The sequence below is a fragment of the Neovison vison genome, chromosome 5, assembly GCF_020171115.1.
Source record: "Neovison vison isolate M4711 chromosome 5, ASM_NN_V1, whole genome shotgun sequence".
NCBI classification, from domain to species: domain Eukaryota; kingdom Metazoa; phylum Chordata; class Mammalia; order Carnivora; family Mustelidae; genus Neogale; species Neogale vison.
In genome coordinates, this window is record NC_058095.1 from 24,356,984 (window position 1) to 24,381,491 (window position 24,508).

Sequence of the window (24,508 nt, forward strand, 5' to 3'; positions counted from 1 at the left end):
TAGATGAATACTCCAAATATTAATAAAATAAAGTACCTTTTATCATATTTCTACAGCTGGTTTTTCTTAAATCTGATATGCTTTACACTCAACTACATTAGCTGCTTGGCCACTGGGATATAGGTTTAGAACTCCTGTTATATACTTTATGATATATGTTATATACTTTATGATTATATATGAAAAAGATTATTATTCAACCAGAAAAACAAAGATATGAAAGAAATAAATGAAAGCACAATCAACTGACAAGTGAGTGAAATTGAATAGAACACACCATTACAATGGAGGAATGTGATTCTATAGTCTCAAGATGCAGCATAGTGTGGTCGTGAGGATCTTGGGCTATAAGACAAATGGCCTAGGCTTCAATCTGAACTTCTTGTTTGATGTTAGATGGTAAACTAACCTTTCTATCATTTTAGTTATAAAATGGGGATAATAATAGGACCAACATCATAGAGGTGGTAGGTTAATAGATTGGAAAAGAACCTGACACATACAAAAGCACCCAACAACTGTTTGCTATTTGTTTTCTTTCAAAGAGTGATTTTCTGCTCTGGCTCGAAAAAATAGTTAGAATTAAAGGATAGAATGAGGCAGGCATACGGATGGAGAGAGGGAAATATGAGATGCTTTTAGACATAGTGGAGAATAAGGTGTATATCGAAGCTGAGAGCTCCAGGAGTCTCTGTGTTCTGTTGGGTTTTATTATTTCTTTGCTTGTGCACATTACTGAGGATTCCTAGGCAGGAAAAAAGCAATGATTACAGTAATGTTTTAAGAAGATAATTCCTGGGGGTGCCTGGGTGGCTCAGACAATTGAGTGGCCAACTCTTGATTTAGGTTGGGATCATGATCTCAGGTTCATAAGATAAAACCCTAGGCTGGGGCTCCACACTCAGCAGGAAGCTGGCTTCAGGATTCTCCCTCTCCCTCCACCACTCCCCCTGCTCTCCTTGTATCTCTCTCTCTCTCTCTCTCTCTAAAGTGGATAGATGAATCACGAAGAAGAAGAGAAAAAAGAAGAAGAAGGGGGGTGGGGACGGGGAGGAGAAGGAGGAGAGGGAAGAGGAGGAGGAAGGGGTGGAGGAGGAGGAAGAAGAAGAAGAAGGAAGAGGAGGAGGAGGAGGAAGAGAAGAAGGAGAAGAAAGATGAAGAGGAGGAGGGGGGAGGAGAGCAGAGGGGGAGAAGAAGAAGAAGTAGAAGAAAATTCCTAAATTGAAAGGAATAAGGTATTTTGCACAAAGGTATATAAATCTTATTTTCAAACTTCAATTCCACCTGGCAAGAGGGAAATAAGGACTCAGAACAGACTGGTTTGCTGCCCCCAACTCTACCTCAAAACAGCTAAGTGATCATCATAGTTTCATATTTGCCTCTAATATGATATCAAACAAAAAGTTTGAAGGGTTTAACTATGGACTCTGAAAAACAGTCTGAGGGGTTTGAAGTGGCGGGGGGGTGGGAGGTTGGGGTACCAGGTGGTGGGTATTATAGAGGGCACAGCTTGCATGGAGCACTGGGTGTGGTGAAAAAATAATGAATACTGTTTTTCTGAAAATAAATAAATTGGAAAAAAAATAATAAAATTTAAAAAAAAAAGTTTGAAGGGTTTAAAATTGAAAGGGAAAAAACATGGATTAAGAGTAATTTTCCATTATCAATATTACTATACCCACTGAATTAAATAATGTGAAAATATCAATTGTTACCACTTTAGAGAGGAAGATATTTTATTTTTCCAAAAGACTCTTCCCAGGGCTCCCTTCATGTCTCTGTTCCTCAGGCTGTAGATGAAGGGGTTCAGCATAGGGGTGACCACAGTGTACATCATGGCCATGACAGTCTCCTTAACAGTAGAATTATTAGTTGATGGGCACAAGTAGAGACCAATAATTGTCCCATAAAAGAGAGACACCACAGAGAGGTGGGAGCCACAGGTAGAGAAGGCCTTGTGGATGCCCCTGGCAGAAGGGACCTTGAGGATGGAGGATACAATCCGCACATAAGACATGATGATGAGCAGGAACGGGATGACAAGAATGAGCCCTCCCATGATAAATATCACCAACTCATTAACACGAGTGTCAGAGCAGGCCAGTTTCAGCAGAGCAGACATATCACAGAAAAAGTGGGGGATTGTGTTGTCTGCACAAAACCACAATCTGGCCATGAGCAGAGTGTGTAACATAGCGTGGAACATGGTCAGCACCCAGGACAGCACCACCAAGGAGAGACAGAGCTTGGGGCTCATGATAGTGGTGTAGTGCAGAGGGAAGCAGATGGCCACATAGCGGTCATAGGCCATCGCCACCAGGAGGAAGCTCTCCAGGTCTCCAAAAAACAGGAAGAAGTACATCTGGGTCAGGCAGCCAGCATAGGGGATGGAGGAGACTTGGCTCTGCATGTTCTGCAGCAATTTGGGCATTGTGACAGACGAGAAGCAAAGGTCAGAGAAGGATAAATTGCTGAGAAACAAATACATGGGCGTGTGGAGGTGGGAGTCCAGGAGAATGAGGATGATGATGAGAAGGTTCCCCAGGATGGTGGTGACATACATGGTCAGAAACAGGGCATAGAACAGGTCTCGCTGATCTGGATCAATGGGCAGACCCAGAAGGAGGAAATCTGAGACAACAGTTTGGTTCCTTTCTGTCATTCTGTGATGCTACCATATTTATGAAGAAAATAACAGACCTTAAAATCCAAATATAAGAAATAAACATATGTCTATTGCATGTGGCCTATTGTCAAATGTATGGATGAGTGAGAATTAAGGCACAGGTGGCAACTGGCTCTATTGAAACTACCCCATCAAAGCCTCCAATGACATCCAAGTCTCTGAATCAGATGACAGCACATTTAACACCAATGATCACTTCTTCCTTTGTAAAACTCTCCTGTCTCTTGATAGTGGTGATACCTCAGCTTCATGTTCTTCCTGCCTGCCTTGCAATACCTTCACCCACTTCTTACAGAGCTCCCCCTTCCCGGTCATCATTTGAATGTTGGTTGTCCTCAGAATGTTTTCCTTCTACACTTACCCTAAATATGAAAGTGAATCCCAAATGTATTTATTCAGCGTACATAGCTCATCTGAGCTATAGATATGGGTGTTCAGTTCCCTGAAGACCATCTTCCCTATGTGTCTCACTGTCACTCTGAAACCAATCTGTCTTAAATGTCTGAAGTCTTGTCTTCCTTGCCCTGTAGGTGCTCCCACTCCCAGTAGCTCTAGTAGTTCCGTGACTGGCAGTACCACCTACAAGGTACTCAAGCCAGACTGAGGGCTCCCTTCATGCTTGTCACTCATTTACTGTATGTTACCAATCTCCCTTTCTCCTCACTTCTCATATAGACCCTGCTACCCATCCCACAGCCATCATTCAGGTCACTCAACTTTTCTCACCTGAACCATCACAACCAATCTGGTCTCTCCATATTTACTTTCACTCCCTTCCATCCCGTTGACATTACCCAGAATTGTTCTTTTTATGACTCAAACCTGCTTGTGCCACTATTCTAATTGAAGAGTTTCCTCTTTCTGTTAACATAAAGACCAAAATGGTTAACATGACCCACAAAACCCTTTTATTTCATCAGATCAATTAGCTCATGTTTAATCCTCTCTCTACTCCAGGCATACCAATTATTTCTGATTTTCTCAAAGGCATCCTGCTTATATCCCACCATATCACATCATGTCTTCCATTTACTTACACATGCTGTCTGCATTTCATTCCATTCTCTGTCCTAGGAATTGGCCCAGACCATTAAATCAGGATTATTTGCTCTTTGCTAGGTTTTAAGGAAAGGGAAAAATTCTATCCTGTTCATTGCTGAAGCCTAAAATCTAGAACAATGTGTGGAGAAAGAAAGAAAGAGAGGGAGGGAGGAAAAGAGGAAGGGAGGAATGTAGGAAGGAAGGAAAAGGAAGAGAAGGAAAGAAAAGAAAATTTATGCCACCCAAGGGATTTCCTATTTGTTTCAACAGACACCAAAAATTTTGGAGGTTGAAACATCCACTGACACTGAGCCTTTCCAAATCTGAGCTCCCTTATCTAAATCTGTTGTACTGATTTCCAGATACTGTACTGCAGACTGTCCATAATTTCTTTCCCTGGATCAGCACACTACCCCAACTGAAGCTATCCTGCTCTATGTCTTACACTAATTTACGCAGACAACAGTGCTATCAATTTTTCCTTAAGATTCGCCCCACACAACATCAATATTGTAGCTTTGGGAGGTGGGTAGGAACAAATTAGAAGAAACTAGACAGATGTGGAAGTTGGGAGATCATGGAAAAGTGAAAAAAAATGAGGATAATTTCCAGTCTCTTGGATCTATTTCTGGTCTCCTCCACATAGCCTTCCCACAGTGTGACAAGCATTTCAGGATGAGAAAACATCTACTAACCCTGAAGAGAGAGAAGAGTGCACTCACTGCAGGACATTCACCAAGATCGAGGGGCTTAAACCAGGCATATGCATATGTTCTCACACTTGGACAGAGGACAGAAAGATCTGTTATTAGGTATTACTGGAGGAAGGAGCCATCTCTGACTTCTCAGGAATTTCCATTTCTGGGAAACAAGTGGGATCCATCTACTGTATAAAACACCTGATTAAGAGCCCAACTCAGAGATCACTATAAATGTTGCCATTAAGGAGCCATATGAACTTTACCTACTCCTTTCATTTCTCTACATCTTACCTCCTTCAGCTTTAAAATGTCAGTACTGGCTTGTTCCTGCCCACCTCCCAAAGCTACAAACTGAAATCTCTTTCAAAAAATCTCTGCAAAACACAAAGGACTCTGTCGTGAAATACTTACAAATACTATTTGAAATACATATTGAATCTGGTGACACAAATGAAGCTATTTCTAGAATGTTAAGCATGTGTTGTTGTTGTTGTTTTTTAATTTAGACTGCCTGAAGAACAATCCCACGGAGTCACATCATAAAACCTTAGTAACCTGAATGCTAACAAAAAGTCTAAGGCAGCAGCCCCTGGGTGGCTCAGTGGATTAAAGCCTCTGCCTTCAGCTCAGGTCGTGATCCCAGGGTCCTGGGATAGAGCCCCACATCGGGCTCTCTGCCCAGCAGCAAGCCTGCTTCTCCCCTCTCACTCTCTGCCTACTTGTGATCTCTGTCAAATAAATAAATAAAATCTTAAAAAAAAAAGTCTAAGGCATGTACCCTCCAGCCGAACTTACCAAGTATGTTTCAAGGGGACTTCAGTGTTTTTTTCCAGGACCCCTCACTCTTTTATTATAAGCTGATGGAGACTCAGACTCTGTAATCAACACCTGAATCTATATCATCCGTTTTCATTTTCTTATTTTGTCTTCCTGAGCCTGGGGGACTTTGGGTCCCAGTGGAACTTATGTCTTGGGGGGGGGGGACATTAATAACAAACAAAATAAATTCCAAACCTCCCTGGGACAAATCCCCTAGGATGTCTAAAGCAGGGACTTCTTAATTACTGGCCATATTTAGGTAGGGGGAGAGGCAACAGAGGAAATAGCTCATACCCCAGTCCCACTAGGAATACACCCTGGTTACCACAGTCCAGAAGACTTCTTCCTTCTTTGACGTCATTATTTTCACTCCTGAAGTATTTGCCTTCTAAAGTGCTTAAGTATGCCTTCTGAAGTGCTTAAGTATGATAACCTATTTTTCTGGAGAGTTCAATTATTGCTCCTGAAATATCATCCTGAAAACAGGAAAAGAAATTTTCCTTGTTGATCAACTTATTCAATAGTTGAGTCCCATAATTTATCCCTGCTACATTTAGAAAAAGTAACTGTGACTTATTTTCACACATTGCTTGTAACTTAGTGATGAAATCTCATTGCAGTCTGTAAGCACAGTGCCTTCACTACACCCTCACTCTCCTAGCCACTCCCAGCCACATTTGACAACTGTGTCTTGGATCTTGGATCTCTGTGAGGCAACTGGATGAAAAGAATAGATGGAAAGAAAATGGTGTTCTCAGCAAACTAAATAACTTGTGCAAAGATTTAAGAATTAAAGATAATATGGCATATTCAGGGAATTTGAGCAAGTTCAGCACAACTATCACATATTGTTGAAGGAGGAAATGCAAGGGCCAGGGTAAGAGGGTCAGGCAGGGGACTGGTCAGGCAAAATCTTGTAAGGTGTGCTTCTTCATCCTAAAGGCCATCTTCATTCTCAGAAAAACATCTCTAAATAGTTTTAAGGGGAATTACATGTTAAAATTTCATTTTTAGGACAGTAATTCAGATTAGATGAGAATGCACTCACATTTAAAAAAAGAGAGAAATTGGGGTACCAGGTGGTGGGTATTATAGAGGGCACAGCTTGCATGGAGCACTGGGTGTGGTGAAAAAATAATGAATACTGTTTTTCTGAAAATAAATAAATTGGAAAAAAAACAAAAAAAAGAGAGAGAGAAATTATTAATTCAGTACCACAGGTTAGAGATAATAGTTACTTGAATTCAGATAGTAGCAACAGGGTTTCAAGGTGGATATATTAGAAGAATGTGTCACTTATAAACATCCACTAAGTGTCTTAAACAAACTAACATTTCTTGACATGAGGCTCTCTGGAAATAAAAGAAACAAATCTCTCCATTAACATAGAATATAGTGGGTTGAATCAAACAATGTGCTGCTGCAATGATCATTTTTAAAGAACAAATTTTTACATCATGAAAGGCATCAAAGAGTAGCAAAAGCAACAAAAGCTACATAAATTAGTTTCAGAGAGAGACAGAATGTTCTGAAATGAGGTGAGTACAACTGGCTAATTTCATCCTGAGTCTGGGCACAGACTGAGACAGGATATATGCTAAGGAAATATGAAGCATCAAAGCTTACAGCAGTTGTACAGTACTGGAAATCTGAGGGGTCATAAACACATGGCTGGTTTTCCTCTGGACATTTAATGAATCTCATGCAATTCCAGGGAATGAGGATGAGTTTTTTTAAAAGGCAGCACAAAATGTCCTACAGTCCTTCAGAACTGAAAACCAAGGTTCATCAAAGGAAAGGGGCTTCTTTAAACACATGCCTGGCCTTTCTGTCAAGATTACTTGCCAAAATTTGAAGTTTTATGGTGCAAGACAATAGAGAGCTAGGAGTAAAACAAACTCTAAAGAGAACCTCCCATTATCTCTTAGAGCTGAGGAACTTATCAGGTTCTCAATCAAAAACCTAGGAGAAATACACCCTAAGAAGTAGTAAGTCTGCAGCCCAGCCCTAGGCCAAAATCAATCCCTGGCTGTAATGGAGTGATCAGCCCTTTCACCCTACTGCATAGCAGGAAAGGGAGAACCATCTCTGGCAGAAGATGACATCATCTGGAGCCACAGCAATACTAATGGTAATAATGTCCAGCATACAATGAAAAAGACCAGAAATATGGAAGACACAAAACACTGTGGCCAATAATAAAGAATAAATAAATAAATAAATAAAAGAGGAGGAAAAGGAAAAGGAAAAGAAAAAGAAGTAGCAAAGACAAGCTGATTTTAGAGGTAGCGGATAAGGAATTTAAACTATAGCAATTAATATCTGAAAATAATAAAGGGATCATAACTTTCATCAGCAAGTGACATATATAAAAAGAAATCACTGGACATCCCAGAAGTGAAAAACAGAGTATCTAGAATTAAGGATTCAGTGAATGAGTTTAACAGCCAACTGGAACTAGCAGGATACAGAATTAATAAGCTAGAAGACAGGTCAATATAAAATACCAAAATTGAATTAAAAATTTAAAAGAAGAAGTTGCTGTGGCTGATATCGAAGAGATTACTGCCTATGTTCTCCTTTAGGATTCTGATGGATTCCTGTCTCACGTTGAGGTCTTTTGTCCATTTTGAGTTTATCTTTGTGTATGATGTAAGAGAATGGTCGAGTTTCATTCTTCTACATATAGCTGTCCAGTTTTCCCAGCACCATTTATTGAAGAGACTGTCTTTTTTCCACTGTATATTTTTTCCTGTTTTGTCGAAGATTATTTGACCATAGAATTCAGGGTCCATATCTGGGCTCTCTACTCTGTTCCACTGGTCTATGTGTCTGTTTTTATGCCAGTACCATGCTGTCTTGGTGATCACAATTTGTAATAAAGCTTGAAATCGGGTAACGTGATGCTCCCAGTTTTATTTTTGTTTTTCAATATTTCCTTAGCGATTCAGGGTCTCTTCTGATTCCATACCAATTTTTGGATTATTTGCTCCAGCTCTTTGAAGAATACTGGTGGAATTTTGTATCCAAAGGCAAAGGAAACAAAAGCGAAAATGAACTTTTGGGACTTCATCAAAATCAAAAGCTTCTGCACAGCAAAAGAAACAGTCAAGAAAACAGAGGCAACCCACGGAATGGGAGAAGATATTTGCAAATGACAGTACAGACAAAAGGTTGATATCCAGGATCTAAAATGAACTCCTCAAACTCAACACACACAAAACAGACAATCATATCAAAAAATGGGCAGAAGATATGAACAGACACTTCTCCAATCAAGACATACAAATGGCTATCAGACACATGAAAAAGTGTTCATCATCACTAGCCCTCAGGGAGATTCAAATTAAAACCACATTGAGATATCACCTTACACCAGTTAGAATGGCCAAAATTAACAAGACAGGAAACAACATGTGTTGGAGGGGATGTGGAGAAAGGGCAACCCTCTTCCACTGTTGGTGGGAATGCAAGTTGGTGCAGCCTCTTTGGAGAACAGTGTGGAGATTCCTCAAGAAATTAAAAATAGAGCTTCCCTATGACCCTGCAATTGCACTCCTGGGTATTTGCCCCAAAGATACAGATGTAGTGAAAAGAAGGGCCATCTGTACCCCAATGTTTATAGCAGCAATGGCCATGGTCGCCAAACTGTGGAAAGAACCAAGATGCCCTTCAATGGATGAATGGATAAGGAAGATGTGGTCCATATACACTATGGAGTATTATGCCTCCATCAGGAAGGATGAATACCCAACTTTTGTAGCAACATGGATGGGACTGGAAGAGATTATGCTGAATTAAATAAGTCAAGCAGAGAGAGTCAATTATCATATGGTTTCACTCATTTGTGGAGCATAACAAATAGCATGGAGGACAAGGGGAGTTAGAGAGGAGAAGGGAGTTGTGGGAAATTGGAAGGGGAGGTGAACTATGAGAGACTATGGACTCTGAAAAACAATCTGAGGGGTTTGAAGTGGCAGGGGTGTGGGAGGTTGGGGGAACCAGGTGATGGGTATTAGAGAGGGCACGGATTGCATGGAGCACTGGATGTGGTGCAAAAATAATGAATACTGTTATGCTGAAAATAAATTTTAAAATTTTTTAAAGAAAAAAAACAGATAAGATCATAAGAGCTATATGGGCATACACTGAAGATCTAACATATGTAACACTGAAATCCAAAAAAGACAGGAGAAAGAAAATAAAAAAGAGGGAGCAATATTTGAGAAAATAATGACTATTTTCTGAACCAATGAAAGACAGAAAACTACAGGTTTAGTTTGCTCAGTTAACCCCGCTGTATAAATTCAAATAAAACTAAATCTACACATATGAAACCAAATCTAAAGAAAAATCTTAAATCAACTGGGGTTGAGAGTAAGGGCACATTATCTTCATAAGAGAAGCAGTTAGAATGATGAAGAACAAAAGACAGTACCATGCCATCTGTTAATAGAGACGATATACAGTACAAACATTCTTCAAAAAAGAATAACATTTCCTGACAAATAAAACTACAGGAATTTGTCACTAAGGACTCCACAGAGAAAAATTTTAAATATTAAAGGAGATGTTGCAGGCAAGATGAAAATGATCATAGACTGAAACTTAGAAATGAGATTAGAGTCTCGTATCTCAAACATGCAGAAAGGGTAAGCAAATGATCAATTATTGAAATACTGCCTCTACAAGACAAAAATTATAATGTCCTGTGAAGTTTAAAACATGTGTGGAGATAAATTTCATGATAATAATAATGTGAAGATAAAAGGTGGTTAATGGAGTTTAAATGTCCTAAGATTCTAGTAAAATCATAGAAGTGATAAAAGAAAAAAAAATCACTTGCATTCAGTTGTAATAAGTCAAGGATGCATGTTATAATCTCTACAGTAAAATAAAAATAAAACACTGTATAAGTAAGAAGTATATATAAGGATAAATAGATTTAAAATATTAGACTTTTGAATTTTGAAGGAAGATAAGAAAAGGAAAAAAGAATACAAACAGATGGGTAAAAGAAAATTTTAAGTGAGATGCTAGATATAACTTCAAGTATATCAGTAATTACATAAATCTAAGAGGTTAAATACTCCAAATGAAGATTAAATTTTTCAAACAAAATAAAAAATAAAAACCCAGCTATAAGCTGTTTACAAAACACACATTAAATATAAGGATTCGGAAAGTTTAGAAGATGGGATAAGATATACCTTGTACACAAAATTCAAAAGAAAATATATACAGTGGAGATGTTTTTAAGGAAGCGGTAATACTGGAGATAAAGAGTGATATTTTGTAATTAAAAATAAGTTAAACTAGTAGGATGATATCACTATTCTAAATTGGTATATGCTTAAAAGGATAGCTTCAGAATATATAAAGCAAAAAATTCTAGAACTAAAGTTAAAATTAATAAAAGATATATAAGAATTTTAAAATAAACAAATGCACCATTATTCCATTCCAGCATGAAAGCAATCATAGACAATATGTAACTGAATGGGGAGGGGTGAGTCATGGGTGCCAGGTCATTAAGCATCTGCTTTCAGCTCAGGTCATAATTCCTGGGGATTTGTATCAAGCCCATGTCCAGCTCTCTGCTCAGTGGGGAGCCTGCTACTCCCTCTCCCTCTGACCTCCACTCTGCCACTCTGCTCCTGCTCTCTCTCACTACCTCTCCCTCTCTCTCTCTCAAATACATAAATAAATAAAATCTTTGAGGGAAAAAAAGAAAAAATTATGTAACTGAATGGGCCTATGTTTCAATAAAATCTATTTATAAAAACAAGTGACATGTAGATTTGACTAACAAGCTATAGTCTGTTGACTCTTAATTCAAAACAAACATACATAATAGTGAGATATTTAAAGCTTTCCTCAAAGATCAGTAATGTCATTATCACCACATTAATTCAACACCGTACTGGAAGACCTAGTTGGTGTTAGAAGTCAGAAAAAGGAAATAAAAAATGTAGGGATTGGAAAGGAAAAAATGTCATTGTTCACAAACCTGAATGTAAACATATAAAATGCAAGAGAATCTACAGATAAACCAATAGAATCAGTAGATGTCTCCAGCAAGATCACCAGATACATGGTCAATATGTAAAAATCAAGTGTGTGTGTATATTTATATGCTATATACTACATATATACTATACATACATACTATATATATTATACTATATTTGGTATTAAAAGTAAACAAGTAGAATATATATATATATAAACATATAAATGGTTAACAACTAGAAAAATACATATAAGAGTAAACAGGTAGAAAAAAATCTTCAAATGTTACCATTTAACAAAGTATTTTAAAGATATAAAATTCATAATGGGGAAGAACTCTACTGAAAACCACACAGTGTTACTGAGATTAAAAAAAATAATAATAAGCCTTCCAAAATGGAGAAATATACTACATTCCTGGTTTAGAAGGTTCAATATTAGAAAGATGCCCATTCTATCTCCAAGTTAATCTTATTTCAGTGCAATAAAAATTTAAATCCCAAGAGATCTTTTTGAGGAAATTGACAGGCCTATTCTAAAATTAAATAGAAATTCAGGGCCAAGAATAGTGGAAGAAATACTGAAGAAAAAAATAAATCCCATTAGAAGATATAGTAATTAGAGCACCTGGGTGCTCAGTCAGTTAAGCATCTGCCTTTGGCTCAGGTCATGATCCCAGGGTCTTGGGATCAAGCCCCATATTGGGCTCCCTGCTCAGAAGGGAGTCACCTTCTCCCTCTGCCCCACCCCACCCTGCTCATGCTCTCTCTCCCTTTCTCTCAAATAAATAAGTAAAATCTTTAAAATATATATATAATGATTTAAAAGTTGAGTATTGATTCAAGGATAGAAAAATGCATAGGACAAAGAGTTCAGGAACAAATTAACATATATACAGTCACTTGACTAATAATAAAGATTTACACAGCAATACAGCAGGGACAGTATGGCCTTTTTTTTCCAATTTATTTATTTTCAGAAAAACAGTATTCATTATTTTTTCACCACACCCAGTGCTCCATGCAAGCCATGCCCTCTATAATACCCACCACCTGGTACCCCCAACCTCCCACCCCCCCCGCCACTTCAAACCCCTCAGACTGTTTTTCAGAGTCCATAGTCTCTCATGGTTCACCTCCCCTTCCAATTTACCCAAATTCCCTACTCCTCTCTAACGCCCCTTGTCCTCCATGCTATTTGTTATGCTCCACAAATGAGTGAAACCATATGATAATTGACTCTCTCTGCTTGACTTATTTCACTCAGCATAATCTCTTCCAGTCCCGTCCATGTTGCTACAAAAGTTGGGTATTCATCCTTCCTGATGGAGGCATAATACTCCATAGTGTATATGGACCACATCTTCCTTATCCATTCATCCGTTGAAGGGCATCTTGGTTCTTTCCATAGTTTGGCGACTGTGGCCATTGCTGCTATAAACATTGGGGTACAGACGGCCCTTCTTTTCACGACATCTGTATCTTTGGGGTAAATACCCAGGAGTGCAATTGCAGGGTCATAGGGAAGCTCTATTTTTAATTTCTTGAGGAATCTCCACACTGTTCTCCAAAGAGGCTGCACCAACTTGCATTCCCACCAACAGTGGAAGAGGGTTCCCCGTTCTCCACATCCTCTCCAACACATGTTGTTTCCTGTTTTGTTAATTTTGGCCATTCTAACTGGTGTAAGGTGATATCTCAATGTGGTTTTAATTTGAATCTCCCTGAGGGCTAATGACAGTATGGCCTTTTTAATAAATGGCACTGAGTCAGTTGGATATACATACTTTGGAAAGAAAACTGTATCTTGATTGCTCCCTCACCTGATATAGAAATTAAGTCTAGATTGACAACAGATCTAAATGTGAAAGGTAAATCCATGTATCTTTTGGAGGAAAATATAGGAGAATATCAGAAAAGATTTAGCAAAGATTCTTAAACAGGATACAAACAATACTAACTACAAATTAAAAATTGTTAAGTTGGAGTGTTTTAAAATTAAAATATCCTGTTTCACAGTATCCATCATTAGCTGAATGAAAGACAACCACAAAGTTGAAGATGTTACTACATACATCTGACAAAGGACCCTTAAACAAACTACATAAAGAACTCCTATAAATCAACATGAAAGGGTCAGGAAACATGAAAGGGTCATAGAAAAAATGGGCACAAGACTTGAAGAGATAATCTACACAAGAGAATATACCTGTGGAGAATAACCACATGAAAAGATAGATGCTTAACTTCCTTAATCAGAAGGGACATGCAAATTAAAACTACAGTAAGATACCACCACACACCCACCAAAAGCTCCAATGAGAAGGATGGAAAATACCAAATCGTGTTAAGAATGTGGAACAACTGGAACTCTCACTGGCTGCTAAAGGGAGCATACCAATACTATGTTAAAACTAGTAGGGAAATGGAGGAGGAGCAAGATGGCAGAGGAGTAGGAGACCTAAATATCATCAGGTCCCAGGAGTTAAGCTAGATAGTTATCAAACCATTCCGAACTCAACAGGAGATCGAAGAGAAGAACAGCAATTCTAGGAACAGAAAACCAACCATTTTCTGGGAGATAGGACATGTAGAGAAGTGAATCCGAGGTACTTTATGGAAAGAGAGACTTCGGAAGGAGGGGCCAGCTCCCGCCAAACGGTAGAGCACAGAGTACAAAATCGGAACTTTTAGAAGTCTGCTCCACTAAGGGATGTTGCTCCAGAGGCTAAGTTGGGGGGTGGGGTGGAACACTTGCTGGGACAGTGTCGTCTCAGGACCCACAGGGTCACAGAAAGACTAGGGCTGAGTGTGGCAGAGCTCCCAGGTATTGGGGCAGGGAAGCTGGCTGCAGAGTTGGAGCCAAGGAGGGGAATCTCACCTCAGGGCTACCTTAAACTGCGATCCAAGGCAGAATTGGACCATTGCTCTTTGGGCAGGGACACCACAACTGGTAGATCCGGGGAGAGTCCTTCCTTCCTCCTCTGGGAGGAGCAGTGCAGAAGCATGCTGCAGGAATCTGCTGGGTTTGGAGATGCCAAATGGGGCCATGCGCCAGAGATAGAAATGCTCAGACACAGGCTGAGTGAGCTCAGAGTGCAGCAGGAGACCAGGGAGACAGGAGTGATTGACTGCTTTTCTCTGAAGGTGCACTGATGAGTGAGGCCCCGAGCTCATCAGTCTTACACACTTCACAGCACTCACCATAGCACATACCCTCCCCAATGTCCGTAACCCAGCCACCCTTTCCTTCCCCACCCCTCATCCCCCACAACCCTCAGTTTGTTTCCTAAGATTAAGAGTCTCTTATGGTTTGTCTCCCTCCCTGGTCCCATCTTGTTTCATTTTTTTCCCTCCCCACCCTGTCCCTAAAAGTCCTCATATCAGATAGATTATGTGATAATTGCCTTTCTCTGATTGACTTATTTTGCTTAGCATAATACCCTCTAGTTCCATCCATGTCATTGCAAATGGCAAGATTTCTGGTTTTTTGATGGCTACATAGTATCCATCATGCATATATGCCACATCTTCATTATCCATTCATCTGTTGATGGACATCTAGGCTCTTTCCATAGTTTGGTTATTGTGGACTTTGCAGCTATAAATATTGGGGTGCATGTACCCCTTTAGATCACTACATTTGTATCTTTAGGGTAAATACCCAGTAGTGTGATTGCTGAGTCATAGGAGAGCTCTATTTTCAACTTTTGAGAAGCCCCCATATTGTTTTCCAGAGTGGCTACACCAGCTTGCATTCCCAGCAAGAGTTTAGGAGGGTTCCCCTTTCTCCACATCCTTGTCAACAAGTCATTTCCTGACTTGTTAATTTTAGCCATTCTGACTGATGTGAGATGCTATCTTGTTGTGGTTTTGATTTGTATTTCCCTGATGCTGAGGGATGTTGAGCACTTTTTCATGTGTCTGTTGGCCATTTGGAATGTTTTTCCATTTCTTTGTGTCTTCCTCAATTTCCTCAATTGAGTATTCCTTGGTTTTCTGAGTACAGAGTCTTTACCTCTTTGGTTAGATTTATTCCTAAGTATCTTACAGTTTTGGGTGCAATTGTAAATGGGATCAACTCCTTAATTTCTCTTTCTTCTGTCTTGTTGTTGGTGTATAGAAATGCAACTGACTTCTGTGTATTTGATTTTATATCCTGACACTTTACTGAATTCCTGTATTAGTTTTAGCAGTTTTAGAGTGGAGTCTTTTGGGTTTTCCACATAAAGTATCATATCATCTGCAAAGAGTGAGAGTTTAACTTCTTTGCCAATTTGGATGCCTTTCATTTCTTTTTGTTGTCTGGTTTTTGAGGTTAGGACTTTGGGTACTATGTTGAATAGCAGTGGTGATAGTGGACAGCTCTGACATGCTCCTGACCTTAGGGGTAAGGCTCTCAGTTTTTCCCCATTGAAAATGATATTTGCTGTGGGGTTTTCACAGATGGTTTTTATGATATTGAGGTATGTACTATCTATCTCAAAACATCACAAACATCATGATTTTTCATTCTGGGTCCAATTGTTCTATTATCTAGAGTCCCTATATGCCTTTCAGCTATTGGCTTTTGCTTTCAGTATCTTGTCTCCTTGTGTGTCTGCTTATCTTTGGGTTTGTGCTCAAAATTGTATTTGAAAATGGGATTGAGAAAAATAACTTGAAGTCTACTTGATGTTATTTTCCTACATCAGATAAGATTTTTTTTAACTTCTTTTACTTAGTACTCAGAGCCACTAGCCATCTGGGATTATCCAAATTCAATGCTTGAAGTGTTCTGGACCTCTGATGATTCAAAGCCAAGCTGAAGCATGTTTATGTAGCTCTTTCTTTCCTGCTAATATAATTTCTAGGGCACGTTTTAGGATTGCTGCCCACAGTGAAGCTTGTTTACTCCTTGTAAACGAGACTTATTTCCCAAGACCTTTGCATGTAGACATTAACAGTGGAGCAATTATCCAGGTTCATCCCTACAAGCTGTCTTGGGATTGCTTCCCCTGCGTCTCTCCAAAACTGATATATAGCCCTGATGTGGCTCCAGCTCATTCATTTTTTTCATGAACCTCATATCCAGGGTTCAGTTCTCAGATTCCACAAGTTCATCATAGCATCCACAGCCTAACATTATTCTTTTGTGTAGGCACTGAAAACCCAGGCACCAATTTCTATCCTATTCAGAAATAATGCCTTAGGGTCTTTGTGTCCTGACGAAATTTTCATCCTGAAAAGGAAACTGGAGACGTTGTACTACGCAATTCTGTGACCAGCATAGAGAAGTGGGTAAGGTCTGGACATCTCAGACATTCCTTGTCTCTCTTTCCCTCTGTGTCTCTGTCTCTGTCTCTGTCTCTCTCTCTCTCTCTCTCTCTCACACACACACACACACACATTTCTTTCTTCTCCATTTATTCTCATGAATATACTCATGAACCCACATACTTTAAAATTTTCCATATAATCTAACCCTTTAGTATTTAAAGGTACTACAACAATCCCTCCCATCTCTTAGCACTCTAGTTTTCAAAGTGTTGTCACATGCTGTCACTCTTGATTCTCAAGCCTGCAAAGAGGGCTTCATGGGTGAGATATGGAGGCTCACAGATAATGCAGGTAGAGAGCAACACCAGAGGTATGAAAGGACAGTTTTCTAAGGCTGACTTTGGAGCCCTTGCCCATATTGTCCTCCACCCCCCTTCTCTCCCTTCTTCACCCAGCCACACTGTAGAAAGCCTTGGGCTCTAAGGCCATCTGACCTCACAAGTGTCCAGAAACCACTGACTCTTACAGACTCAGAGCAGGAGTTCCCAAAACACACCATCAGAATTAACAGATGATCACTAAAAAGGACTTAGTTCTCAGAACACAACCAGTATTTCAAGGAAGGAGGCCAGAAAATCAGCTTTTTGTTTTAAAGTATCACATGTGATTCTGATGCACACTAAAGTGTGGGTGATGCTGCCTTGAGGGCTAGAAAGCAGAGCTATCATTCCCCTGGGTGTCCTTTGACTTTTATCAGCCTTCTTCTTTCCTTTCTTCCTCCATCCTGTCAGAAAGATGTCCCAGAGAACCCTGAATCCAGGCAATAGGTTACACAAGGAAGTAGTTTCTGATGGGGCCTAAGGAGGTGAAATATCTTTGTCTCCATGGAAAAGCAGAGATGGTGCCCAGTGCTCAGATCTGGGACCCTCAGCCCATTACCATGGTGCTCTTTTTCATCCTCAGGTCACTTCTGGGGTCTGGTAGTGGTCTCTGGGATAAGCCTATCATGCCCCATTTTTACTGAAACTCTTTGCTTTCCTAAGAGGCAAGCAGCCTCTTCACCTTGAAGGCTCACATGCTCAGAGAAACAAAGGAGTTCAGTCATAGTGTAGAAACTTAGGAGAACTATATGAGTAACAAATAGATATGGGCACACAAAATATCATGTCCTAAGGATTACTCCCATTTTAACTCAAATGCCAAAGGACCAGCACAAGATTACTCTATAATTTGGAATCTTAGGGTTAAAAGAGAGATTAACCATCACCCACCTCCACTACATGCTTGAACCAACTCCGAAATGATCACTCAGCCCACTATATCATTTTTTAATTAATTTATTTTCAGAAAAACAGTATTCATTATTTTTTCACCATACCCAGTGCCCACTATATCATAAGCTGTTTGAAAGTCTTCCATAAAAGGAAGGAAGGAAGGAAGGAAGGAAAGAAGGAAGGAAGGAAGGAAGGAAGGATGGATGGATGGAAGGAAGGAATGAAGGAAGGAAGGAAGGAAGGGGAAAAGACAAGACAAGTAAAAGAAAGTCTTCCATAATGGGGAATCACTTCCCCTGGCCAGCCCCATTTGCAGGCACAGGACTTAAGTCATCTGGGAGATAGCCTGACTTGTTTTTCTATGTCTCTTTCATTTCTTATCTCCTGACTTGACGAATCCACACCGCTTAGCATGTGAAGGCCATAATGCATTCTCTCACTTTTCTCTGCTCCTTGTCAGCAGCACCAAGGGGCGAGCCACAAATAAGTGTCCCCTCAACATCTTGGGTCACAGCCTGCAGACACAGGTGGGCTAAAGCAGCTCCTATGTGAGTTGGGAAGAACCATGTCCAGGATGGAGACAAGAATGGGGCCCTCTATCCCTCTTGGTTCTAAGAGCAGCATTTCCTACTGGAGCCGAGGTGGCAGGCAGTCAAAACATAGGGAAACGATAAGAAAAGGACTCCTTCTGAGATCCTCATACCAGCACCTCCCACTTACACAGAGCTTTAAGTTGAAGAAGTGCTTCCACATTCAGCATTTAAGTCTTCTCTAAACCCACAGTGAGGTAGGCATCTTTACTCTTGTTTAATGTGTGGCATAGCAGTAAGAGTGTGGACTTAGAGGCAAAAGGAAAGTCAAATCCCAACTCCATCAGTTACTAGTTTTGAAGGAATTGGAGAAATCCATACCTCCCAACTCTCAATCACCTCGTCTATAAAATGGGATAATAAAAAACAAATAGTGCTGTTGTATAGACTAAATGGGGAGGCAAGTGTGGGGGGTCATGAGGGAGAGGTGACAACTCACATGTCGTCTGGTCAGATACTCTGTAAAGAGTAATGGTTTGTTCAAAAGGCACTCGTAGATGTCAAATTGAGATTTGGACCTAAACATATGACTTAAACTTTCCTGTCACTGTAACATGGACACCACACATCTGGGAATTCAAATGTTTTCATTGAGATATACTAAACACTGAGCCTCCCCATGCCCACCTCACCTGCATACTGGAGCTCCAAATTACTATACTCTTGTAGGTTACTCACAGTTCCCACAGCTACATTTGCTCCCTAACACTGAGATTGCTCAGAAGACCTCTTTTTTAAGAGCTTCTGACATGAAATGTCAGATTTCACTCCAGAAAGTATAATCATTTATTTCATCAGATATAAAACTGCCTGTTCATCCCATCTTTTGATAAGTAATAAAGCCATATGTTCATATGCTTTTGACTTTGACCTTCTTTTGTGAATTGCACATCCATGTCTGTTGCTATTTTCCAATGAGGATTGGCAACTTTATTACCAGCTTGAAATAGTTATTCCTCTATTAGCATATTAAGCCTTTGTCTATCACATATATGGCAAGTATTTTTCCTTTTTGGTATTTTTATTTGTTTGTATTTTACCACTGTTTTATAATGTTTTGATGTAAGAGGTATTTTACTTTTATGAAAATAAAATATGGCATAAATTTTCATAAGTTTTATTTCATAATTTTCACAATTTTGCATTGTTTCCTGCTATCAGTGCCACTCTTGTGAATGTAGTTTTTCTCTTGTTGCTCATGCTTTTGCTGTCACATCTTAGAACCCTTCACTAAATCCAAAATCACAAAATTTCTCCAAATTTTCTTCTAAGAGTTTAATAGTTTTAGCTCTTACATTCAATTTCAAATTGATCCATTTCATATTAATTTTATTTAAATTTAATTAATTAACATATATGCATCATTAGTTTCAGAGGTAGAGTTTAGCGATTCATCAATTGCACATAACACCCAGTGCTCATTACATCAAATGCCCTCCTTAATGCCCATCACCCAATTATCTCTTTCCCCCACCCACCTCCGTCCAGCAACCCTCAGTTTGTTTCCTAAAGTTAAGAGTCTCTTACAGTTTGTCAAATTAATTTTTATATACAGTGTGTGATAATCCAATTTTGGCATGTGGCTAGTGGTCCAGCACTTTTTGTTGAAATTATCTTTTCCCTCCTGTGTAATCTGCATACCCTTGTCAAAAATTAGTTAACCATAGGGACACCTGGGTGTCCCTAACAAGGCTCTAACCCTAACAAGGCTCAGTTGGTTAAGCAACTATCTTTGGCTCAGGTCAGGATCCTAGGGTCCAGGGATCAAGTCTGGCATCAGGCTCCTTGCTCAGCTGGGACCCTCCTTCTCCGTCTGCCCACTCTGCCTGCTGCTAGCCCTGCTTGTACTCTCTCTGCCACTCTGACAAATAAATAAAATCTTTTCTTAAAAATCTCAGTTGAGCATGGATACATGGGCTTATTTCTGGACTCTCAATTCTATTCCATTCATCTATATGCCTATCCTTGTGCCAATACCAGATTGTCTTCATTACTGTTGTTTGTAGTAAGTTTTAAAATTGGAGAATGTGAATTCTTGTTCTTGTTTTTCAAGATTGTTTTGGCTATTCTGGTTCCTTGAAATTCCATATGAATTTTAGAATCAATTTGTACAATTTCTGCAAAGAAGTCAGCTAGGATTCTAAAAGGAATTACTTTCAATATGTAGATCTATTGGGGGACTATTACCAGGTTAACCATGTAAGACTAAGTTATTGATTTGAGATCTTCTTTCTTTCCTAATATAGGCATTTACAACAAAAGTATTCTTTCTAAGCACTGCTTTAGCTGCATCCCATAAATTTTGGTATGTTATATCTTCATTTTCATTCATCTCAAAGTATCTTCCATTTTGGTTGTTGTTGTGTTTTTTTTTTTCTTTGACCCACTGGCTATTTTGTAGTGTGTTCTTTAATTACCACAAATATGTGAATGTTCTCAAATTTTTCCAGCTATTCATTTCTAATTTTCATTCCATTGCACTTAGAGAACATATTTTGTGTTATTTTTATCCTTTTAAATTTATTAAGGTTTGTTTTATGTCCTAGCATATGGTCTATCCTAGAGAATATTCTTTTTTTTTTCCAATTTATTTATTTTCAGAAAAACAGTTTTCATTATTTTTTTCACCACACCCAGTGCTCCATGCAAGCTGTGCCCTCTATAATACCCACCACCTGGTACCCCAACCTCCCACCCCCCCGCCACTGCAAACCCCTCAGATTGTTTTTCAGAGTCCATAGTCTCTCACGGTTCATCTCCCCTTCCAATTTACCCAAAAGCATATACCCTCCCCAATGTCCATAACCCTACCCCCCTTCTCCCAACCCCCCTCCCCCCAGCAACCCACAGTTTGTTTCGTGAGATTAAGAGTCACTTATCGTTTGTCTCCCTCCCTATCCCATCTTGTTTCATGGCTTCTTCTCCTACCCACTTAAGTCCCCATGTTGCATCACCACTTCCTCATATCAGGGAGATCATATGATATTTGTCTTTCTCCGCTTGACTTATTTCGCTAAGGATGATACGCTTATCCTAGAGAATATTCTAATGGCCCTTGAAAAGAATCTTGTCCTGTTGTTGTTGGGCAGAGTGTTTTATAGAAATCTGTCAAGTATAGCTGATTTATACTATTGTTCAAGACGCACCTGGGTGGCTTGCTCAGTCAATTGAGCATCCAGCTCTTGGTTTTGGCTTAGGTCATGATTTCAGGGTTGCAAGATCAAGTCCCATGTCAGACTCTGCTTCAGATTCTCTACTTCTCTGTCTTCCTCTGTCTGTTCCCCTGCTCTCTTGCTCTCTCTCTCAAATAAATAATAAATCTTTAAAATATATACATATAGTATTGTTCTCTATTCCCTTGTTGTTCTTCTGCTCAATTGTTCAATCCACTGAAAGTGTGATGTTCAATTTACCCTTTTAACCTATAAAATGCCTTCATTTATTTCTAAAAACATTTTTAAAGTCTATTTTTAATCTCTATATCTACTTTTGTGTTTAAAGACTAATGTATAGCCACTCTAGTTTTTCAGAGGTTGCTGTTTTCCCATCTTTTCATTTGCCATATTTCTTACTGAATTTTCAAAGATGTTATTGAACATTTCTTCATTTGCTGCTTGCCCTTAGGACAATTTCCATCAGTTTTAAATCCTTTTATTTTGATATTTTCACAACCGTCATTGGGGAGTGGGTCATTGGACCTCCTCAAATTGTCATGCCAAAAGTCAATTGCCTACCATTATATTTTTAAATTTCATGATCTTATTTTTCACCCAAAAGGAAATTTTCTTAATAGAGGAGCACTCTCTTTTGACAGAGGCAATATCCTCCTGCTATTGGTATCATTAAATAATTTTTTAAGTTTCTTTCTTTATATAAAGTGTTTTGCATAAAAGGATTATTCACCTTAATACTTGGAATGATACTCTTCTTTTAGACTTCTTTTAGTCTATTCAAAACACTACTTTAATCTGTCTATTCATTTTCAAAGAGACAGGTTGGGGTTTACTATGGGTTTTTTCGAAGAGATGGAGTAACATTGCCAAAATGAAATGTTAATTTATTGTTAACATATAGATATAAATTCAAAAAAATGTACCAAAAAAAAGGATACAATGAAAGAATATTCTCATAAAATGAAGGGAGACATAATTTTAAGATTGGAAAGGACATTCTAAGTCAGATAAATCAGTGAAAGAGAAACATCCTTCATATCTCAAATAATAAAAACATCAAAATATGAAGTTACCTATCTCCACACAGTGGAATTCAGTTTAAGATTAAATAAAAAATCATGTAGACAGCAATATAAAGTTATTCAAGAAAAGTATATAGTAGGGGCATTTGGGTGGGTCAGTGGGTTGGGCCTCTGCCTTTGAGTCAGGTCATGGTCCCAGGGCTCCTGGGATTGAGCCCCATGCTGGGCTCACTGCTCAGCGGGGAACCTGCCTCCCCCTCTCCCTGTGCCTGCCTCTCTGCCTTCTTGTGATCTCGTCAAATAAATGAATAAAATCTTTTTAAAAAGTATATAGTAAATCACAATACTGTCTTGGAGAAAATTACTCATCACACTGTTGAGGGCCTAAGATAATTGAAACAAAAACCTCAAGGTATGTTCACCAAAATGTTACAGTTGGTTGCAAGGCAGAATTTGTGATGATGTTTGCTTTCTTTCACTTTAAATTTAAGTAAATTTAAATGCAAATGTGGTTCAGTATTACCAGAGCTTTCAGTGTGATAGGCACTGAAAAAGTATTTGATTAAAAATGGAAATCCAGGGACACCTGGGTGGCTCAGAGGGTTAAAGCCTCTGCCTTCGGCTCAGGTCATGATCCCAGGGTCCTGGGATCTAGCCCTGAATCAGGCTCTCTGCTCAGCGGGCAGAGAGCTTCCTCCTGCTTCCTCCTCTCTCTGTCTGCCTGCCTCTCTGCCTACTTGTAATCTGACTGTCAAATAAATAAATAAATAAGTCTTTTTAAAAAATGGAGATTCATAGCTAATTATTAAAACACTATTGGTAAAATACAAATAGAAGAATAGTTGCTAAATAAATATAACCTCTTCTGCTTTTAAGGCTTTTAACTTTTTAACTTCTAAGGCTTTTTACTGCACTTAGAATAAAATTTTAAAACCCTAACAAGGCTCTGAATGACCTGACTCCTGCTTACCTGCACAACCCTACATCTCACCACTCTCTTCACTCCAGCCCTACTGACCCATATGTAACTCCTTACATACAATGAAGTTCCAGCTCAGGTGCTTTGTACATGTAATGCTCTTGACCCAGATTTTATAGCCTGGCCTTTTGCATCCTTCACATTGCAAATAATCCAAACACCAAAATGTGCACCATTGTTATTTATCTCCACACAATGGAATTCTAATTAACTTATTTATATGCCCTCCTTTTTATTGTTTGTTTTTATTTTTAAGATTTTGCTTTATTTCAGGTTTTTGAAAGGGAAAAATACAGTTATTTTAATCTTTGGTATGCTTGAAATGTGTTTGGTAAGAAACAAAATATGGATCTCATATTACCCCCAAAATAATAAGACAATTGTCTCGATGCCATTTATTGAATAATACAACAGTTTTCTACCACAAAAGTACTATAGTTATAATAAACTCAGTCCCACATGGTCTTTGGTCTGAATCTGAAGTTTCTTTCTGTTTGGTTGATCCATTGATTCCAGCATTGGTACCACATAGTTTTGTATACAGCCCTTTATATTTATATTTATATTTTTCAAGATTTTTCTAGCTTATTTTCACAACTATTTTGAAGTTAAACATAGATGTTTTCTTAAAAACCCTGTTCAAAGTTTTACTTCACATAGTTTAAATTTTAGATTAATTCAGTAGAATACACACCTTTGGAATATTGGTATGTTTTTCCACAATAATTATTTCCACAATAATAATTATTCCCACTACATGCTTCTTTGAAGAATTCGAAGATCTTGCCTGAATGTTAACATTTTAATACGTAGATTTATTTGCTGGTGGATGGCATTGTTTCACATTACATGTAATACATATATGTATTTTATGTATATCTATAATATAAATATAACTTTTTTTAATTTACGTAATCTTTACATCAAACATGGTGCTTGAATTCATGACCCTG

At 38.7% G+C, this 24,508-nt stretch overlaps 1 protein-coding gene across 1 annotated transcript; it reads right to left on the minus strand.

Moving 5' to 3' along the window:
* Positions 1-1,683: 1,683 nt before the first annotated feature.
* LOC122907650 (olfactory receptor-like protein DTMT) lies at positions 1,684-2,662 on the minus strand. Its single transcript, XM_044250462.1, has one exon. The coding sequence runs from the start codon at positions 2,660-2,662 to the stop codon at positions 1,712-1,714; it is 951 nt and encodes a 316-aa protein (XP_044106397.1). The 3' UTR covers positions 1,684-1,711.
* Between the last annotated feature and the right edge of the window lie 21,846 nt (positions 2,663-24,508).

Bases quoted from the DNA above. Each gene is read 5' to 3' on its own strand.
- LOC122907650 (XM_044250462.1), bottom strand. From the start codon at position 2,662: ATGACAGAAAGGAACCAAACTGTTGTCTCAGATTTCCTCCTTCTGGGT.